The sequence below is a fragment of the Amblyraja radiata genome, chromosome 34 (genome assembly GCF_010909765.2).
Source record: "Amblyraja radiata isolate CabotCenter1 chromosome 34, sAmbRad1.1.pri, whole genome shotgun sequence".
NCBI lineage: Eukaryota > Metazoa > Chordata > Chondrichthyes > Rajiformes > Rajidae > Amblyraja > Amblyraja radiata.
The window spans coordinates 18,789,001-18,805,297 of record NC_045989.1 but is presented as its reverse complement, the minus strand read 5'-3'; the positions used below and the strand labels follow the sequence as shown (position 1 = coordinate 18,805,297).

Here is a 16,297-nt window from a genome sequence, read left to right as displayed (position 1 = left end):
TACTGAGGAGTGGCTTCCGTCTGGCCACTCTACCATAAAGGCCTGGTTGGTGGAGTGCTGCAGATATAGTTGTCCTTCTGGTTTTATTATTTTTATATTTATATTGGTCCATATTATTTTGAGGTAAGGGCCTTTGAATTTATCTGTGCAAGAAAGACACATTAAACAGTTAATACTCAGTGGGCCAGGTTTTGACTTGCTGCCACCGCGGTTTGTAGTGCTGCAGGTCTTTCACTTGCATTTCCTAAAGTGACACCGTGGTGTTCTTCTGCACCATACCACAGGGAAAGAGCTGTACCTTCATAACATTTATTCATAACTGTACTCTCATAACATGCTGTGCACTTCCTCCACCATGTAACTGTGACAATGGCATATAAATTAAATTTCTCATCCCTATTCGTCCTTTGTACCTTGTTATTTTCAGCAACTATTCATAAATGTATTATTGCAGAACCCTTCTTCCTGCTAAACAGTTTAATCTTAAATGTACTTGATCAACAGAGAATTACACAGGTGTAATCTGACAAAATAAAACCCCATTCAATAGTATTTGGCAAATCCCAAACTTAGGGGGTTGTTTTATCTGGAAGCAGCTGATCAGCAATATTTCCTGCATCCACAGTTACAACGAGCACAATTTAGCTAATTGAAAAAAAATCATACACATGCTCTTTTGCGAAAAAACATAAAACGCCTTGGCTTTAATGTAATGTTATATCTGGGGTTTGTTTGATTAACATAGTTTGAATATATTTTGTGGATTTGTCTTTATTCCTTCATTGAAATTGTACTAAAACTCTTTTCCTGTTTCTGAACAGTACCAAGTAGGGGCCCTCAGCCATCCTTGTCCTTCACCACTCTCACTGACATTCGGGTAACATGGCTTCCACTTTCTCCTGAGCTCAGTCATGGCAAAATAACAAAGTACCGAATCGATTACTGCATGTTGAAAGAAGGTATGTATCAAGTATGCTTGCCTGATGCTTGCCTGATTAGTCAGAATTCCGTTGTTTGATCTGAATATTGAATATACTGTACAGATTTTTAATTTTATGAGTTATCTGAAATGCAAGCACGATGCAACAACTCAGAATTTTGCTATTATACCTATTTTTGGAACAGTAACCTTCCATTTTTGAAAGTGACAACCTGTTCTATCAATTTTGTGAAATATCAGTCTCCCTTTGTAACATTATTCGTGGTTGCTATAAAACCCAGTCTCCTGGTTTGATAGCTGTCGTGTTGGTAATTTTCTCGTGCTTTTTCAGTCCGTGCTGGGGACCACAACTGTCACTTTCATACACTCCCTTTTATGCTGCTGGGAAAATGCTGAGGATAGAACAGCAGTAAGGGTGTCCAATGGACTTAGAAATCATTTATCCTCTTGTTTTCTCTGTTCAGCTGCATTCTTGGCATTCATTACTTTTTTATTTCTACAATTAAAGCTTACATATGATTGTAATTTTAGGCTTCCACAGAGCAATAACATAAGCTGGGTTATCCAATGAGGTAATAGCATACGGCTATTTACTCCCTGAATTTAAATTCGGTTAATCACTGGCAGCTGAGAATACTGTCCAAAATATGTATTTAATTCAATGTGCCTAAAATGGCTATGTGTTAAATGAGAGACGGTCGTGAATCATTATCACTCTGATTTGGAGAAGGAATAAGCCTAATATATTGCAACATTAATGTTGGTTGAATGCTTACCCTAAAAGTGAAAGTGGATCACAACAGACGTTATATCTGCAAAGTTGAGGAGCCATCTTAGGGAACGGCTGCTAACCAGCAGCCGTCCGTTTAATTCACTTTTTTTTTGTAGTTTTAGTGAGTCCTATGCTTGTTTGTGGGAGAGATAGACTTTTTAATGTGGGGGGTAGGGGGTAACAATATTTCTAGGTCCCTACTTGGTCGGTGAGGCAGCTTTTTCTCCGGGCTGCCCGGTCGACCCGTCCTCGTGGCCTACCAGCGGGCGTGGAGTGCCGTTTCCTGGCGGGGACCGCCCAGCACCTCGGCTTCGGTGGCGGCGCTATCGCGGAGCGGAGCGGGCGATGCCTTGCCTGGGTCGCCGCGCTGGATCGACGCGCTGGAGCTCTGGTGAGCTGTGACCGCCGAGTTCATCACCTCCGGGCTGCGGGTCTGCGGAGCGGAGCGGGCGGCGCCGACTTCAACATCGGGAGCCTGGGAGCTCCAAACCGGCGCGGCCTTGTCGCCGCGGTCTCCGGTAAGGAAGCGGCCGTTCCAGGTGGCTCAGCCGCTGAGAGGACTCTCCCGACGCCGGGGCAACAGCACCCGGCCAGAACGGCCAGGAACATCGGGCCTCCGTAGAGGCAATAGCGGAGGCCTCAATAGGCCTGACTTTGGGAGAACTGGGGATGTGGACTGGACATTGTGCCTTCCCCCACAGTGGTAACCATTGTGGGGGGATGATTTTTTGTGTGTAAGTGAATATTTTAGTTTGTGTCCTAGATGGCTGTCGGAAGGGAGAGTGTACGCTGGCGCGGTTTAGCTGCCGCTGCTCTCTCTTCACATTGTATTCTTGATTTTTTTGTCTTTGGATCGAATTCTGTCTTTAATTTGTGTATTGGTGATGTCTTTATTATTTATTTTACTCCGATTATATGTTTTTTTACTCTTGTTAATTTCTGTAAGGTGTCCTTGAGACTTTGAAAGGCGCCCGCAAATAAAATTTATTATTATTATTATTAAAGTTCTGATGCTTTTGGGGTGCAGACATACAATTGCAGACATACACTTTTATTCAGGTATTGTTAATGTATAACTTTATGCGACAGATCACATTTATTCAATTGAAGTTGACGGGAATGAGACACAGGTCACACTTCCTACAGTGCAATCTAAGAAAATATACAAAGTTCGGATTGCAGCAAGAACCAGTGTGGGATATGGTGCACCATCAGATTGGACCCAGCACATCATACCCGACAGAAATAAACAAATAATGGGTAGGAACAATCTCTTTCCAGATTAATAAAAGGCAAGCTTCTTTACACTGTACAGGATGATTACCTTATTTTCTCCATTGTTTAGCATATACATGAAGCATTATTGTGTTTGGTAGAGAATTTATAATATCCATTCTTATTTTGAGTTCACTCCAGATAAAATGTCGTCCATTATAATTTAGGATGTAATGTCCATCAGGCATATTCATTAACGATTACACTGGAAATATTTTGACTTTAATATCATTACCTTCATAGAAAAATTAAACTTCCAGAGATGTGTGGGTTGTAACTCGTTCAGTTAATGGCTCCCGTAAATGTATCTGCATATATTTTTGTCAGTGAGTTTATGTAGTTGCAATGTTCAAGCCAGGGGTAAGCACTGCAACACTGCAATTTTATCTGCTTATTTTTAGACAGCTATGATTGTCACAAATCATAGAAAACTCTGGGTTTGGAATACTTGTATAACCAGATTGTTTGCTGGGATTAGTTTCAATTAAAATTGCTCCACAGTAATTCTAAAACCCATCTATCCAATATCATAAGCTCTCATCCCAATCCAGTTCTGATTCCATGTACACTGATTTGCAATGGGTGTAAGAAACGGCAAATTTTATATTTTTCATTGACTAGTGGTTATTGTAGTGAAAAACATAAATTAATGTTATAGTTCTAAGAAAAATCTGGCTAATAGTTAGTTGTGGATTTGCAAAATAGCAAAGCTGCCACCACAACCCAAGATGTCCGATTACACAAGTGAGACCAATGCATTGGAAACATAAATATCAGATGTATGGGATTTAAAGATAACAACAAAAGTAGCCACAACTATCTGTGACTTGAACATAAAAAATAAAAATTAGTTACATCTAATTACTGTTGGCAGGTTGAAATAATCCAGTTGATAATGACCTGTTCTGCTTTGCTCCAGTTCCATTTGCTCCTACAGAAATGAAGGTCAAGACTAAAGTAGACGCTCTGTTGGTCACATGGCAACCACCCTCTAACCATGTCCAGATCCAGGGTTACAAGCTGTTTTACAGAGAGGCAGATGCTGATCCTTCGAGCAAAGAATTAAGTGAAGCTAATGAAGATGAACAGTGGACAAAAGGACCAATCCGCCTTCGAAGAAAAATTAAACAATATGAGATTACTGGATTAGGTTAGTCAAGTTGAACTAACCAGAATTTTAATAACGTTATTGATGCTTTTTTTTATTGAACTGCGTGCCTTTTTGAGAAGTGTGCTTCTCAAAAAGGGTGTGCTTGTCCAAAAATAAACAAATAAAGCTAGAGACTGAAGCATTGGTTGCAATTCTTCACCAATTAGGTTCATTTTTTTACCAAATTGCAAACTGCTAGAGGTACTGGGTTGGCCAGGCAGCATCTGTGGAGGAGAATGGACAGACACATTTCAGGTGGACCCTTCCTCAGTCCATCTCCCTCCACAGATGCTGCCTGACACTCTGAGTTCCTCCAGCATTTTGATTTTTGCTCCAGATTCCAGTGTCTGCAGTCTCTTGCATTTCCAAGTTAATTCCTTAACCTTTGTGTTTGGTCGACTTCTGTGGTTCGGTCACCATTGTACCTCAATCTTTGTGACTAAAATTTCTCACCCATTCAACATCTGCTCCACAATACCAGGTTATGCAATATTATAAAATTGATGTCTTGGGCCCCAATTATTTAATTTGTCCGTCAGAGATGAACTCGGCCAGAATTTTTAGAATACTGCACAGTTGTTAAAAGATTCCAACAGCTCATACTTTTTGTAAGTTAAATAAATCTATTTTGTATCTTTCATTTTCACTTATTTGCCAAAATCTCCACTTGACAGACATTCATCTGTCGGAAATATGAGTTGCATTTCTATTACAGCTAGATTATTTTTACAATCCCAATCGAGTCAATTTATAAGGGGCTAGATCAAGTCCACAAGATTCTCAGAAGTATCAGTTCTCTGTCTAGCTTTAGACGTTACGCTGAAGGAAGCAAACCAAAAACAATTTTTTAAAAATGTAACAGCATATGGAATGCGATACATTTTACCATTTCTTCCCCCTTTCACCTCATCTCTCATAAATCACTGTATGACACAACAGTGACAGGTCTGCTATTGCTGGTGTTCATGTTTCACACTATAACTTATCAATCTTGATACTAAAAATAGTGTGTTGCAAAATGTAAATGAAGACAAAGCACTAATTATTAATCTCAGGGAACTGCTCGTGGAGACATGGCTTAAAACAACAAGCAAAATTAGAATTTAATATGAATTCAGCTTTTATTCCAATCTTTCATCTGGTATTAATATTTATGGTAGGAAAACATCAATAATTAGATGTAATATGCAGCATTTTAATATTTGGTGATGACAGGGTAATGTAAAAAGATCTTTCAGCATTTCAGTTGCTGTGTATTAAGGGATTTGCCAGTTTATCCTAAAAAGATAAACCATTTTAGTAGTTGATGTTTGTAGATTTAAAAAAAAGCTTTGTTTTGGAAACTTGCGGGTAATATAGAAGCATTGAATACTTGAAGGTACAAGCGAAATGCAATCCATGGAAAAATCGTGTATGTCCTGTATTTGGAGAAATTCGGTACAATTCATGAAGTACATTCTTGGGGGAAAGTAGCTTCTGCAAAGTGACAGGGTGACATTGCACATAACCCATTGTGCCACCAGATGGTGTCTGAATACTTACCTAAATTTACCCTAACTATAGAGATCTTGTGAAATATTTAGAAAAATTACTGTATTCCAATGCAGGTGTTTTGGAAGCTATGTTACCTGTTGTAACCATACCTATCCAGCCATGACATAATGAATCCTGTTTCCTCTTGTGCATATTGTCAGTGGTAAGATGAAAGAATCAATGTCCCCGTACTTGAGTAGCCCTGCAGAAAATGTTGTTGATTCTCCTACTCTTACTCAATGCTGAAAAAGAAACTTTTACCAGATAATAATAGCAGACAATTGAATATAAATAGCAGACTTTTATCCCTGGAACAGGTTTTGAATTCCTTTTAAGGCATATGGAAATCTTATTGGCTACATTTTAGCTCATTAACCATGCAAGTTAAGATTTTTCCACTGATGGACATAACACCTGCAGAAATGTCGTGGAATCATGGGTAATGGAGTGAAATTCAGCTTGTCCTTTTCTAGCAGTTTACAAATTCCCGTGAAGAACCTTTGTACAAGAACCAGAGAATTCTGCATGTTTTGTCATCTAATGCAACTAACAGTTGTCCAAAAGCACTTCAGAACTTCATACTGACATATTGAGGATCTGATTTCTCAAGAAGAAAATTTGTACAAGATTTCACATTTCATGCAAAGTACGCTGTTGCGACTATCTGATTTAAAAAAATGTTCCTTACTCTGCTGATAATCTATACTGAAGATGGGTCTCGACCCGAAATGTCACCCATTCCTTCTCTCCAGAGATGCTGCCTGTCCTGCTGAGTTACTCCAGCTTTTTGTGTCTATCTTCATGTATAGATTTCTCCATACCAGTTCGTCAGGCTGTTTTGGACTACTGGCCTTCATGTCTTTAATCTGTAAAAGAAAGATATTCTTAGCTATGATTTTCTCCTTTCAAACTATGCAGTGTTAACTTGCATCTCCTCCCTCTCCATCTCTCCCCCACCCAAGGCATTGTACTATTTCCACCTTCGTCCTGCTGAGTTTCACTCGTTATCACCTTCCCCACAGCCAACAATGGATCATTGTGGGCTCCACCTTTCCTTGATCAACGTTGTTAGCTTTGATCTGTCTTTTTGCATATCTTTCTTTCATTTGTTCTATCATTTTTTTCGTATCTCACGGTTCCCTCTCCCCTGACTCTCAGTCTGAAGAAGGGTCTCAACCTGAAACGTCACCTATTACTTTTCTCCAGAGATGCTGCCTGACCCGCTGAGCAACTCCAGCTTTTTGTGTTTATCTTCAGTGTAAACCAGCATCTGCAGTTCCTTCCTACACATTATATTATCATTCCCTGATACATCTGTAAAGTGACAACACTTCTTCTTCACCTCTTTCATAGCCACAAGAACGGGGTACTGATTGGGGATGATCAGCCATGATCACATTGAATGGCGGTGCTGGCTCGAAGGGCCGAATGGCCTACTCCTGCACCTATTGTCTATTGTCTATCATTACCAGCAAATGGGAGTGTGGGATTGTGAATGAGAATGGATGGAAGATCATGATAATCTGTGCATGGATTGCCCAGTGAAAAATGAATATATTCAATTCAACCATTTAGAATACTATTCTGTATCATGAAAGATCAAGTGCTTACCTTCAATATTCAGGACTGACCTAACCTGTGCTGCTTCCAACCTCCCTAATACTCGTATTGCTCATGTATCTATATACTTGTTAATTTACTAATATGAAATGGTGTCCTTATTCAAAAATGACTGGCCATGTCATCAGTTGTTATAGTGGCAAATTGCTCTTCCAAAAATATTATTATGTTTTCATTCAGCATCAGACAAACTTTATGAAATCAAGTTGATCGCATTTAACAAACAAGACGATGGATATGCAGCTGTTTGGAAAGGAAAAACAGAGAAGCAACCTGTCCTAACCTTAGGTGAGCACCAAAAGATGATGCAATGGTAATCATGTGAAATATATAATACACAGAAGTGCCAAAGCATACACAGCCTAACTATAGCATGGGCTTTTAATTTTCTCGGTACATGAAGCACATATCTGCTAAAGTGTATCTTTCCACATACAGCCTAAGTGTGAAACCAAAGTGTGCTGTTTATATTTTGGCAAGCTATTAGTTTCTGTTTTAGAAATTACAACCAAATATTGGAACTGAAAGGAAGATATGAAAGAATAAATGACCTCTCAGAATATTTCTTTAGATTCTCCTGTGATATTGCCGCCTCCAATTCAACTTTGGGCGGAACCCAATGGATCCCGAGCAATCTGGCTACATTGGACCAGGTCACCATTCACCACAGTCCAGATTGCAAATTATACCGTACGCTGCAGCCCTTGGGGGATCAAGAATGCTTCTCTTGTGACTTACTTTACCAGGTACATTTAAGTTAAAAGCCTTTTATTGGTTGTAATCAATTTCAGTAAAAATTATATGCATATTGTATGAGTATATGTAATATTCATTTTACCAATATCTATGCCCAGCTCAAGTACATGAAGAACTGGTTTGGTTTAGTTTCATTAGCAATAGGAACAGAATTAGGCCATTCAGCCCATCAAGTCTACTCTGCCATTTAATCACGGTTGATCTATCTATCGCTCTTCACCCCATTCCTCTGCCTTCTCCCAATAACCCCATAGTTTAGAGATTCAGCACGGAGACAAGCCCTTTGGCCCACCGAGTCCACGCCAACCACCAACCGCCATACACGAGCACTATCCTACACACTAGGAACAATTCAATTTTATTTTACCGAAGCCAATTAACCTACAAACCTGTACGTCTTTGAAGTGTGTGAGGAAACCGGAGCACCCAGAGAAAACCCACGCGGTCACAGGGAGAACATACAAACTCCGTACTGACAGCACCCGTAGTCAGGATCGAACCTGGGTCTTTTGTGATGTAAGCAATTCTACCGCTGCGCCACCGTGCCACCCTAATTATTATTAATTAAAATTCAGCATTATATGATCTATAAATGGTCATGATTTTTTTGAATATTGTTGGAATTTAAAACTTTAAAACGATTCTTGTAAAAATGACAAATTCCATTTTGAATTTAACTTTGTCTACACAGTGCATTGTGCACATAATGTTCACTGTTATGGTGATTCCTGCAGTGTTTTGGAGTCTGGCCATTGTGAAGGTGATACAAATTATTGTGTTTCAACAATGTTGGACATTAGAGAAACTGATGTCCGTTCCTCTTGACAATTATATTAGAGTATGTAAATTGGAGCCAACCTGGGAAACCTTTATACCAACAGTCAGTTTGTTTTGTTGTCTTTTTTTAGTGCGTTTAAAAAGTTTGTGTAAATGTTCTCTGGTTTTTTTTTTGGGGGGAGGGAGAGGGGGTCGGGGGAACCTTTTTTCAGTCTCTTACCTTGCCGGAGATGCGATTGTTTTTCGGGTTGTATCTCCGGTCGTTCTGCAGCCTTACATCATGGAGCTGGAGGACTTGCTCGGGACTAACTTTGAGCCCCACCGCGGGACCATGGACTTAACATTGGAACCGATCCCTTGCCTGGGATCGCTCCAACCGCGGCCGGCGGTCTTTACATCGAGAGCTCGCAGTCCTGTTAGAGGCCGTCGGGAGCTCCAATGACGCAGAGGTTCGACAAGCCCAGACCCATGGTACGATCGCCCGGCGCGGGGGAGCTGACATCCCCCCGATGCGGGAACTGATCGCCCCGACGCGGAGGGCCCAAACGCCGCCAGCTACCGCTGTCAACATCGTCCCATCAACGGAGGGCTTGAGGCCTCCGACCATGGGAGAACAAAGAAGGGAAGAGATTGAGCTTTTTTCCACCTTCCATCACAGTGAGGAATGTGGAGGAGCCACTGTGGTGGATGTTTATGTTAAAATGTATTTTGTGTGTTCCGTTGCTTTTTATTTGTATGACTGACTTGGCATTTGAAATTCCTCGTATGTTTTAAAACATACTTGGCTAATAAAGTATTATTGTATTGTATTTAAGATAACTGAATAATTTATTGATTCTGGTATGCATGAACTCTGTATGTACCTGTTGATAGAATGATAGAATGATAGAAATAGACAACAAAGAAAGTGGCCCTTTCAGCCCATCTTGTCCACGCCAACCATGACGCATGGGCCCCAGCTACGCCTGCCTCTTTGTCGGGTACGTTGAACAATCCATGTTCGAGACGTACCAGGGCCCCATCCCCGACCTCTACCTCCGTTACATTGACGACTGCTTTGGCGCCACCTCCTGCACCTACACACAACTGACTGACTTCATCCACTTCACCACCAACTTCCATCCGGCACTCCAATACACCTGGACGATTTCCGACACGTCCCTACCATTCCTTGACCTCACCATCTCCATCGCAGGGGGCAGACTCCTGACCGACATACATTACAAACCCACTGACTCACATGGCTATCTGGACTACACGTCTTCCCACCCTGCCCCCTGTAAAGACTCCATCCCCTACTCCCAATTCCTCCGCCTACGCCGCATCTGTTCCCAGGATTTCATACCAGGGCATCGGAAATGTCCTCGTTCTTCAGGGAACGGGGATTCCCCTCCGCCACCATAGATAAGGCTCACACCAGGGTCTCATCCATACCCCGTAACACTGCTCTCTCTCCCCATCCCCGCACACGCAACAAGGGCAGAGTCCCTCTGGTCCTCACCTTTCACCCCACCAGCCGGCAAATACAACACATAATCCTCCGCCATTTCCGCCACCTCCAACGTGACCCCACCACTCGCCACATCTTCCCATCTCCCCCCATGTCTGCCTTCCGCAAAGACCGCTCCCTCCGCAACTCCCTCGTCAATTCTTCCCTTCCCTCCCGCACCACCCCCTCCCCGGGCACTTTCCGTTGCAACCGCAAGAAATGCAACACCTGTCCCTTCACCTCCCCCCTCGACTCCATCCAAGGTCCCAAGCAGTCGTTCCAGGTGCAACAAAGGTTCACCTGTATCTCCTCCAACCTCATCTACTGCATCCGCTGCTCTAGATGTCAGCTGATTTACATCGGTGAGACCAAGCGTAGGTTGGGCGATCGTTTCGCCGAACACCTCCGCTCAGTCCGCAATAACCTACCTGACCTCCCGGTGGCTCAGCACTTCAACTCCCCCTCCCATTCCCAATCCGACCTCTCTGTCCTGGGTCTCCTCCATTGCCAGAGTGAGCAACAGCGGAAATTGGAGGAACAGCACCTCATATTCCGTCTGGGGACCTTGCGTCCTTATGGCATTAACATAGAATTCTCCCAATTTGGCTAGCCCTTGCTGTCTCCTCCCCTTCCTTAACCCTCTAGCTGTCTCCTCCCACCCTCCCATCCGCCCGCCCTCGGGCTCCTCCTCCTCCTCCCCTTTTCCTTCTTTCTTTCCCCCACCCCCCATCAGTCTGAAGAAGGGTTTCGGCCCGAAACGTCGCCTATTTCCTTCGCTCCATAGATGCTGCTGCACCCGCTGAGTTTCCCCAGCAATTTTGTGTACCCATGATGCTTCTCTACCTGTCCAAACATTGTAATTATATCTGCCTCTCTTAACCCTGTGTGGAAAAATGTACCCCCCAGACCCTCTTTAAATTTATTTGTTCATATCTTAAACCTGTGCCCTCTAGTTCCAGACTCCCCTGCTCTGTGATAAAGATTCTGACTATTAATTCTGACTAAAAAAACCTTGATTGTCATCTCTCGACTTCTTATTTTCCAGTGAGAGTGAAATGACCTATCCAATTTTTCCTTATAACTCGAGCCCTCCATTCCAGGCAACATCCTGGTAATTCCTTTCTGCACTCTCTCTATTGCTACCCAAACAGTTCACAATATAATGTCCCAACTTTTATACTCAATACAATATGACGTCAGTGCCTCAGCCGATAAAGGCAAGCATATGAAGTGCATTTTGTTTTCCTCCAAAGTCACTGATTTCAATGAGCTGTGGACTTAGACCCCAAGGTCTCTCCACACACTAGTGCTCCTAAGGTCCCTGTCATTTACTTTATGGCCCTACCAGAAATTGACTTCCAAAAGGACGTTATTGATCTTCTTATATTACGGTTGTTGGCCACGAAGGTCATTTGGAATTGGAATCTCTGAAACTATCAGTCTCAGTTTCAATTGGGATCTCAGTCAAGCTGATCAGTCTTCTCCATCTGATTTTAAAATCCTGTTGTGAAACACTCTTTTTGTAGCTCCAATTTTAGCACAGTGGTAGTCAGTCCTGTTTTTGTATATTTTGATCCATACTTACAAATATGAGAGCAGCATGTTGGCAAAATTGATTTCTCTATAAGATAATAATTATATCACATGTGGGGAATAAGATATGCTTTTCATTATTATTCATGAATAGTTTTCTCAAAAACTTTAGTTGCCATATGTTTGAATATTTGTCTTGTGGGATATTCAACAGTGTTCAACATGTTTTAAACTCATTATATTATAGAAACATAGAAAATAGGTGCAGGAGTAGGCCATTCGGCCCTTCGAGCCAGCACCGCCATTCAATATGATCATGGCTGATCGTCCAAGATCAGTTCCCCATTCCGGCTTTTTCCCCATTTCCCTTGATTTCCTTTGCCCTAAGAGATAAATCTGACTCGCTCTTGAAATTTCCATTTTTGAATTGTTCACAAGAACAGTAGTGATGATATATTTTGTTCTATTTCTTATTGCCATATCAAAGATAACTTTAAAAAATGGGACATCAAAGTAGTTTGAAAATTGTGATATTAAGTCCCCACATACATTTTATAACTAAAATTGGTTTATGATTTTGCAGTCTCCTGAATATAAGCAATTGTAAATTAAGGCAATCAAGATTTTTCTTGATACTACTTAAGCTTGTACATTGTTAACAGTGAAGATCAAAACAGATTTTGACTACATGAGCTTAATGGCAAGTTTATCAAAGAGCCATATTCTTTTGTTTCCCTTCAGGCAAGAGTATGCAAGGTGTCTGAAATTGTTTTGTCCAAGATGAAAGCCAATGCAAGATTAAAAAGTAAAAATATTGTAAATCTGTAATTAAACACATGATATTGGAAAGATACAGGAGGTCAGGCAGGATCTAGAAAGGGAAATTCTGAATTAGAAAATCTTGGATGTCTAAATTTGCGATATTTGTGTTGGTTTTATTAACAACAAAGATTTCTGTCCCGCTCCCCCACAAAAACCCAGCATGGATCAGGTGTAGTCTGTTTATCTGAAGAAGGAACAGTGGTTTCAATGGATGACAACACTTTTAATGTTGCAGGCAATTCATCTAAATTAGTGATTCTCGATCTAAGAGCCTGTGACTCCTGCGGAGGGGCAGGTCAAAGACAGAAGTGTGGCAAAGATTCTGAAGGTTACAGTAATATAGAGGGAATTTTGTTTGAAAGTTCACAAAGTAAAACATTTAAAATAATATCAGAACTCCAGCTGCACTGATAGTAGGTCTGGTCGGGGTCCCAGGTCAGCCACAGTTTCTGTTAAAAAGGCGTCCAAGGGATAATTAAGTGATGGCAAGCGTCCGAATGTTATTGAGAATGAAGAATTGGGGCTATCATTCACAAAGGTTGGGATATATTGGTGGTGTATATTTTGTTAGTATTACCAGTATGCAAATAAGTAATTTGCTCAGAGAATAAAATTTGAAAAGATTGGCATGAGATGGATAGTTTATGTTGCTAGTGCTGGAGATGCCTCATTGCTCCTTTCTGTGGCTGATCCGGTGCCAATCAGTTCAGTTTAGTTTTAGTTTAGAGATACAGCATGAAAACAGGCCCGTCGGCCTGAGTCCACGCCGATCTTCGTTCACCTGTCAACACTAGTTGTATGTTATCCCACTGCTTACCCATTTGGGGCAAGTTTACAGAGACCAATTTACCTACAAATCTGCACGTCTTTGGGATGTGGGAGGAAACCAGAGCACCTGGAGGAAACCCAAGCGGCCACAGGGAGAACATGTGAACTCCACACAGACAGTCCCCTAGATCAGGATTGAACCCGGGTCTCTACCAGCTATGCCACTGTGCTGCCCCTACTAGATTGGACAATTTAGGCATATCTTTAGATACATGTTCATGCAGCTTTTTTATTTAAGCAGAATTATTGAAAAGTAAGTAACAAGGTAACAAATAAATGCAAGTATTTTGTGCATCCATTAAAGCTGAAGCATTTGAACATAAAATGCATTGGCACTAAACTTAACATTTTACATCAGTGTGAATATTTTACATGTTAATTTATTTTTGGCTGTTTACAGCACTGTAGAAGACATTATCATCAGTAGCCTGAAGCCATACACCAGATACGAATTTGCAGTGCAGTCCAATGGATTTGATGTTGATGGGCCTTTCAGTGGCATTGTGAAGGAATCAACTCTGTCTGACAGTGAGTAAATTTTATTGTTATATTGTTAATCAAAAACTGTTTCATGATCCTGATTAGCGATCAATTAATTTGCACTTCTGCATTTCCTTTGATAATTTTTGTGCGATCACTGGCCCAATATCAGTTGAGATTTTTGGACAAGCTTTCACCTTCATATGTTCTTAATTTATAGACAGCTAAGAATAATTTCAAAAGCCAGTCAAAAGATAATATAGTAGTACGGTAGTCCTATAAGTATTCAGAGTCAGGTACAAGTCCATTTTAAAGTAATTGGAACAATTAAAGTGGGATGTTCTGATTGGAGACAGATTCAAAAAGTGTTTGAAGCATCTTGAAAAGAGACATTTCATTCGGACGCCAGGAAACTTGCCGTTTCATTGGGATGCCAAGGCTTGGATAGAGTGGATGTGGAGAGGATATTTCCACTAGTGGGAGAGTCTAAGACTAGAGGTCATAGCCTCATAATTAAAGGACGTTCCTTTAAGAAGGAGAAGTGGAATTTCTTTAGTCAAAGGATGGTCAATCTGTGGAATTCTTTGCCACAAAAGGCTGTAGAGGCCGTCATTGAATATTTTTAAGGTAGAGATAAAAAAATGTTTTTCCTTATCAGCATCTTAGATTATTTAGGATAATTTACTCTGACCCTTTGGTATTTAGTATCAGGCTCTAATGTCCCAGTTGAAATGTACCTCCAACCTCTGAGACGTTGAAGCACCTTGTGGTACAATGCTTTTAACTTTCTCGGTCTCAGACTCGATCTTGTTATCAGATCACCAGGTCGTGCACAAGGAAGATGAGTAAAATATCTTGAATTTTTTAAGTAACAGAGGAACATTAATGTGGGCATTAATTTCTTAATCATTCTTTTTTATTCAGAACCTTCCAGCCCACCATCGGATTTGAAATTAAATCCAATTAATTCCTACTCGGTCAGAGTTCGATGGCAACCTCCAGCTGAACCAAACGGCATTATAATTGAATACATTATTTTGTACAATGCAAACTACACACAGTCAGATGAACTCTGGAATTCATTGTCCAAGGAAGGTGGGTCCCAAGGAAAACTGTTAAAATGATCAGAGATTTATATGTCTATTAATTACCAATCTTATGTCACACAAATGCATGTCCTATCCAGTGTATTGATTCAGGAATGGTAAAGGAATGAACTACAGAAAGTGTTGAGATCTTACTTGATTGAACAGACCAGGAGCATTTGGCATTGGAAAATGTTTTGCCTCTCTCACATTTTTATTTTCAACGGGAAAATATCTTAGCTTGGTCAATCAGATAATATCAAAATGTTCACTTTTATTATTGAAGTGCAAAATTATTTAAATGATTCTGCAAAAGTAATTTCTTTAGAAACCTTTGTTGTTGCAGATAAAGTTCCTCTGTTGACTAAGATCACAATCATTCCTGATAACAAGGGATTAAAAATTCTAAAGGAATTTCTTCAAAAGTAAATATGCCTTTACACTGATATGTAAATATGACATTCATATTCCGGGTACCAAATGAGATAAGTAGGGCTTAAAGATTTCCATTTTTACTTTAGTTTCAGTTTGGAATTTACATTTATTGTTAGTTATCAGTGATGTCAGTTAATTTGGGTTTTTAAATAATATGAATCATTAAAATGCATTGACTTTTTGTCCCTGTTGATTACCATAAGGAAAAACTAAATGGGTATAACAAAGTGATGAGGTGATGAGATGTGTCAGTGCTCATATGTCTGTATCTACTTCTGCAAGCAACATGTGTGAAACGGTTTCCGATTTGAAATCTATTTGCCTTGATTTTAAACAAATATACGTGCCTGACCTTGTTGGGCCCAGTGTGAAAGACAGACTTATTCTGATTTTAAGTAGGTAATAGATGTCATCATTCATGCTAGTGCTTTATTAAAAAGTGCACGGATGTTGATGCCAGCCTACATTGCAATATGTCAGGGAATAGATTGAAGACCAAACATTATCACAATGTCTTGTTGAATTTATTTTAGCTGCTTGCTTTAATACTGGAGATTGTGTATAAAATGTCTGCTCAGTGACATGTCCTCTGGAATGAAATCTATAAGACTGAACAATTTAGTCAAAATTATAGTTGCCCTTATTCTTTTTTTACCTTATTTCTTCCCCCCCGTACTCCCATTTTTTGAACTTACCAATGTTCAAATGTGAGAGGCGTTTGATGTAACATTTGTAAATTAGCTTCACACACTTTAGAACAGAGGAAAGCCATTCGGCCTATCAAGTCTATGCTGACATCCTC

General features: G+C 40.5%; 1 protein-coding gene across 4 annotated transcripts in view; it reads left to right on the top strand.

The window, feature by feature from the left end:
• igdcc4 (immunoglobulin superfamily DCC subclass member 4) overlaps nucleotides 1-16,297 on the top strand; it is a 78,026-nt gene that overhangs the window by 49,650 nt on the left and 12,079 nt on the right. For all 4 annotated transcript variants that reach the window (XM_033050451.1, XM_033050453.1, XM_033050450.1 and 1 more), the window contains 7 exons: nucleotides 822-959; nucleotides 2,802-2,972; nucleotides 3,907-4,137; nucleotides 7,471-7,578; nucleotides 7,862-8,036; nucleotides 13,896-14,023; nucleotides 14,900-15,070. In XM_033050451.1, coding sequence (XP_032906342.1) covers nucleotides 822-959; nucleotides 2,802-2,972; nucleotides 3,907-4,137; nucleotides 7,471-7,578; nucleotides 7,862-8,036; nucleotides 13,896-14,023; nucleotides 14,900-15,070 — 1,122 coding nt within the window. The remainder of the gene's footprint in view (nucleotides 1-821; nucleotides 960-2,801; nucleotides 2,973-3,906; nucleotides 4,138-7,470; nucleotides 7,579-7,861; nucleotides 8,037-13,895; nucleotides 14,024-14,899; nucleotides 15,071-16,297) is intronic.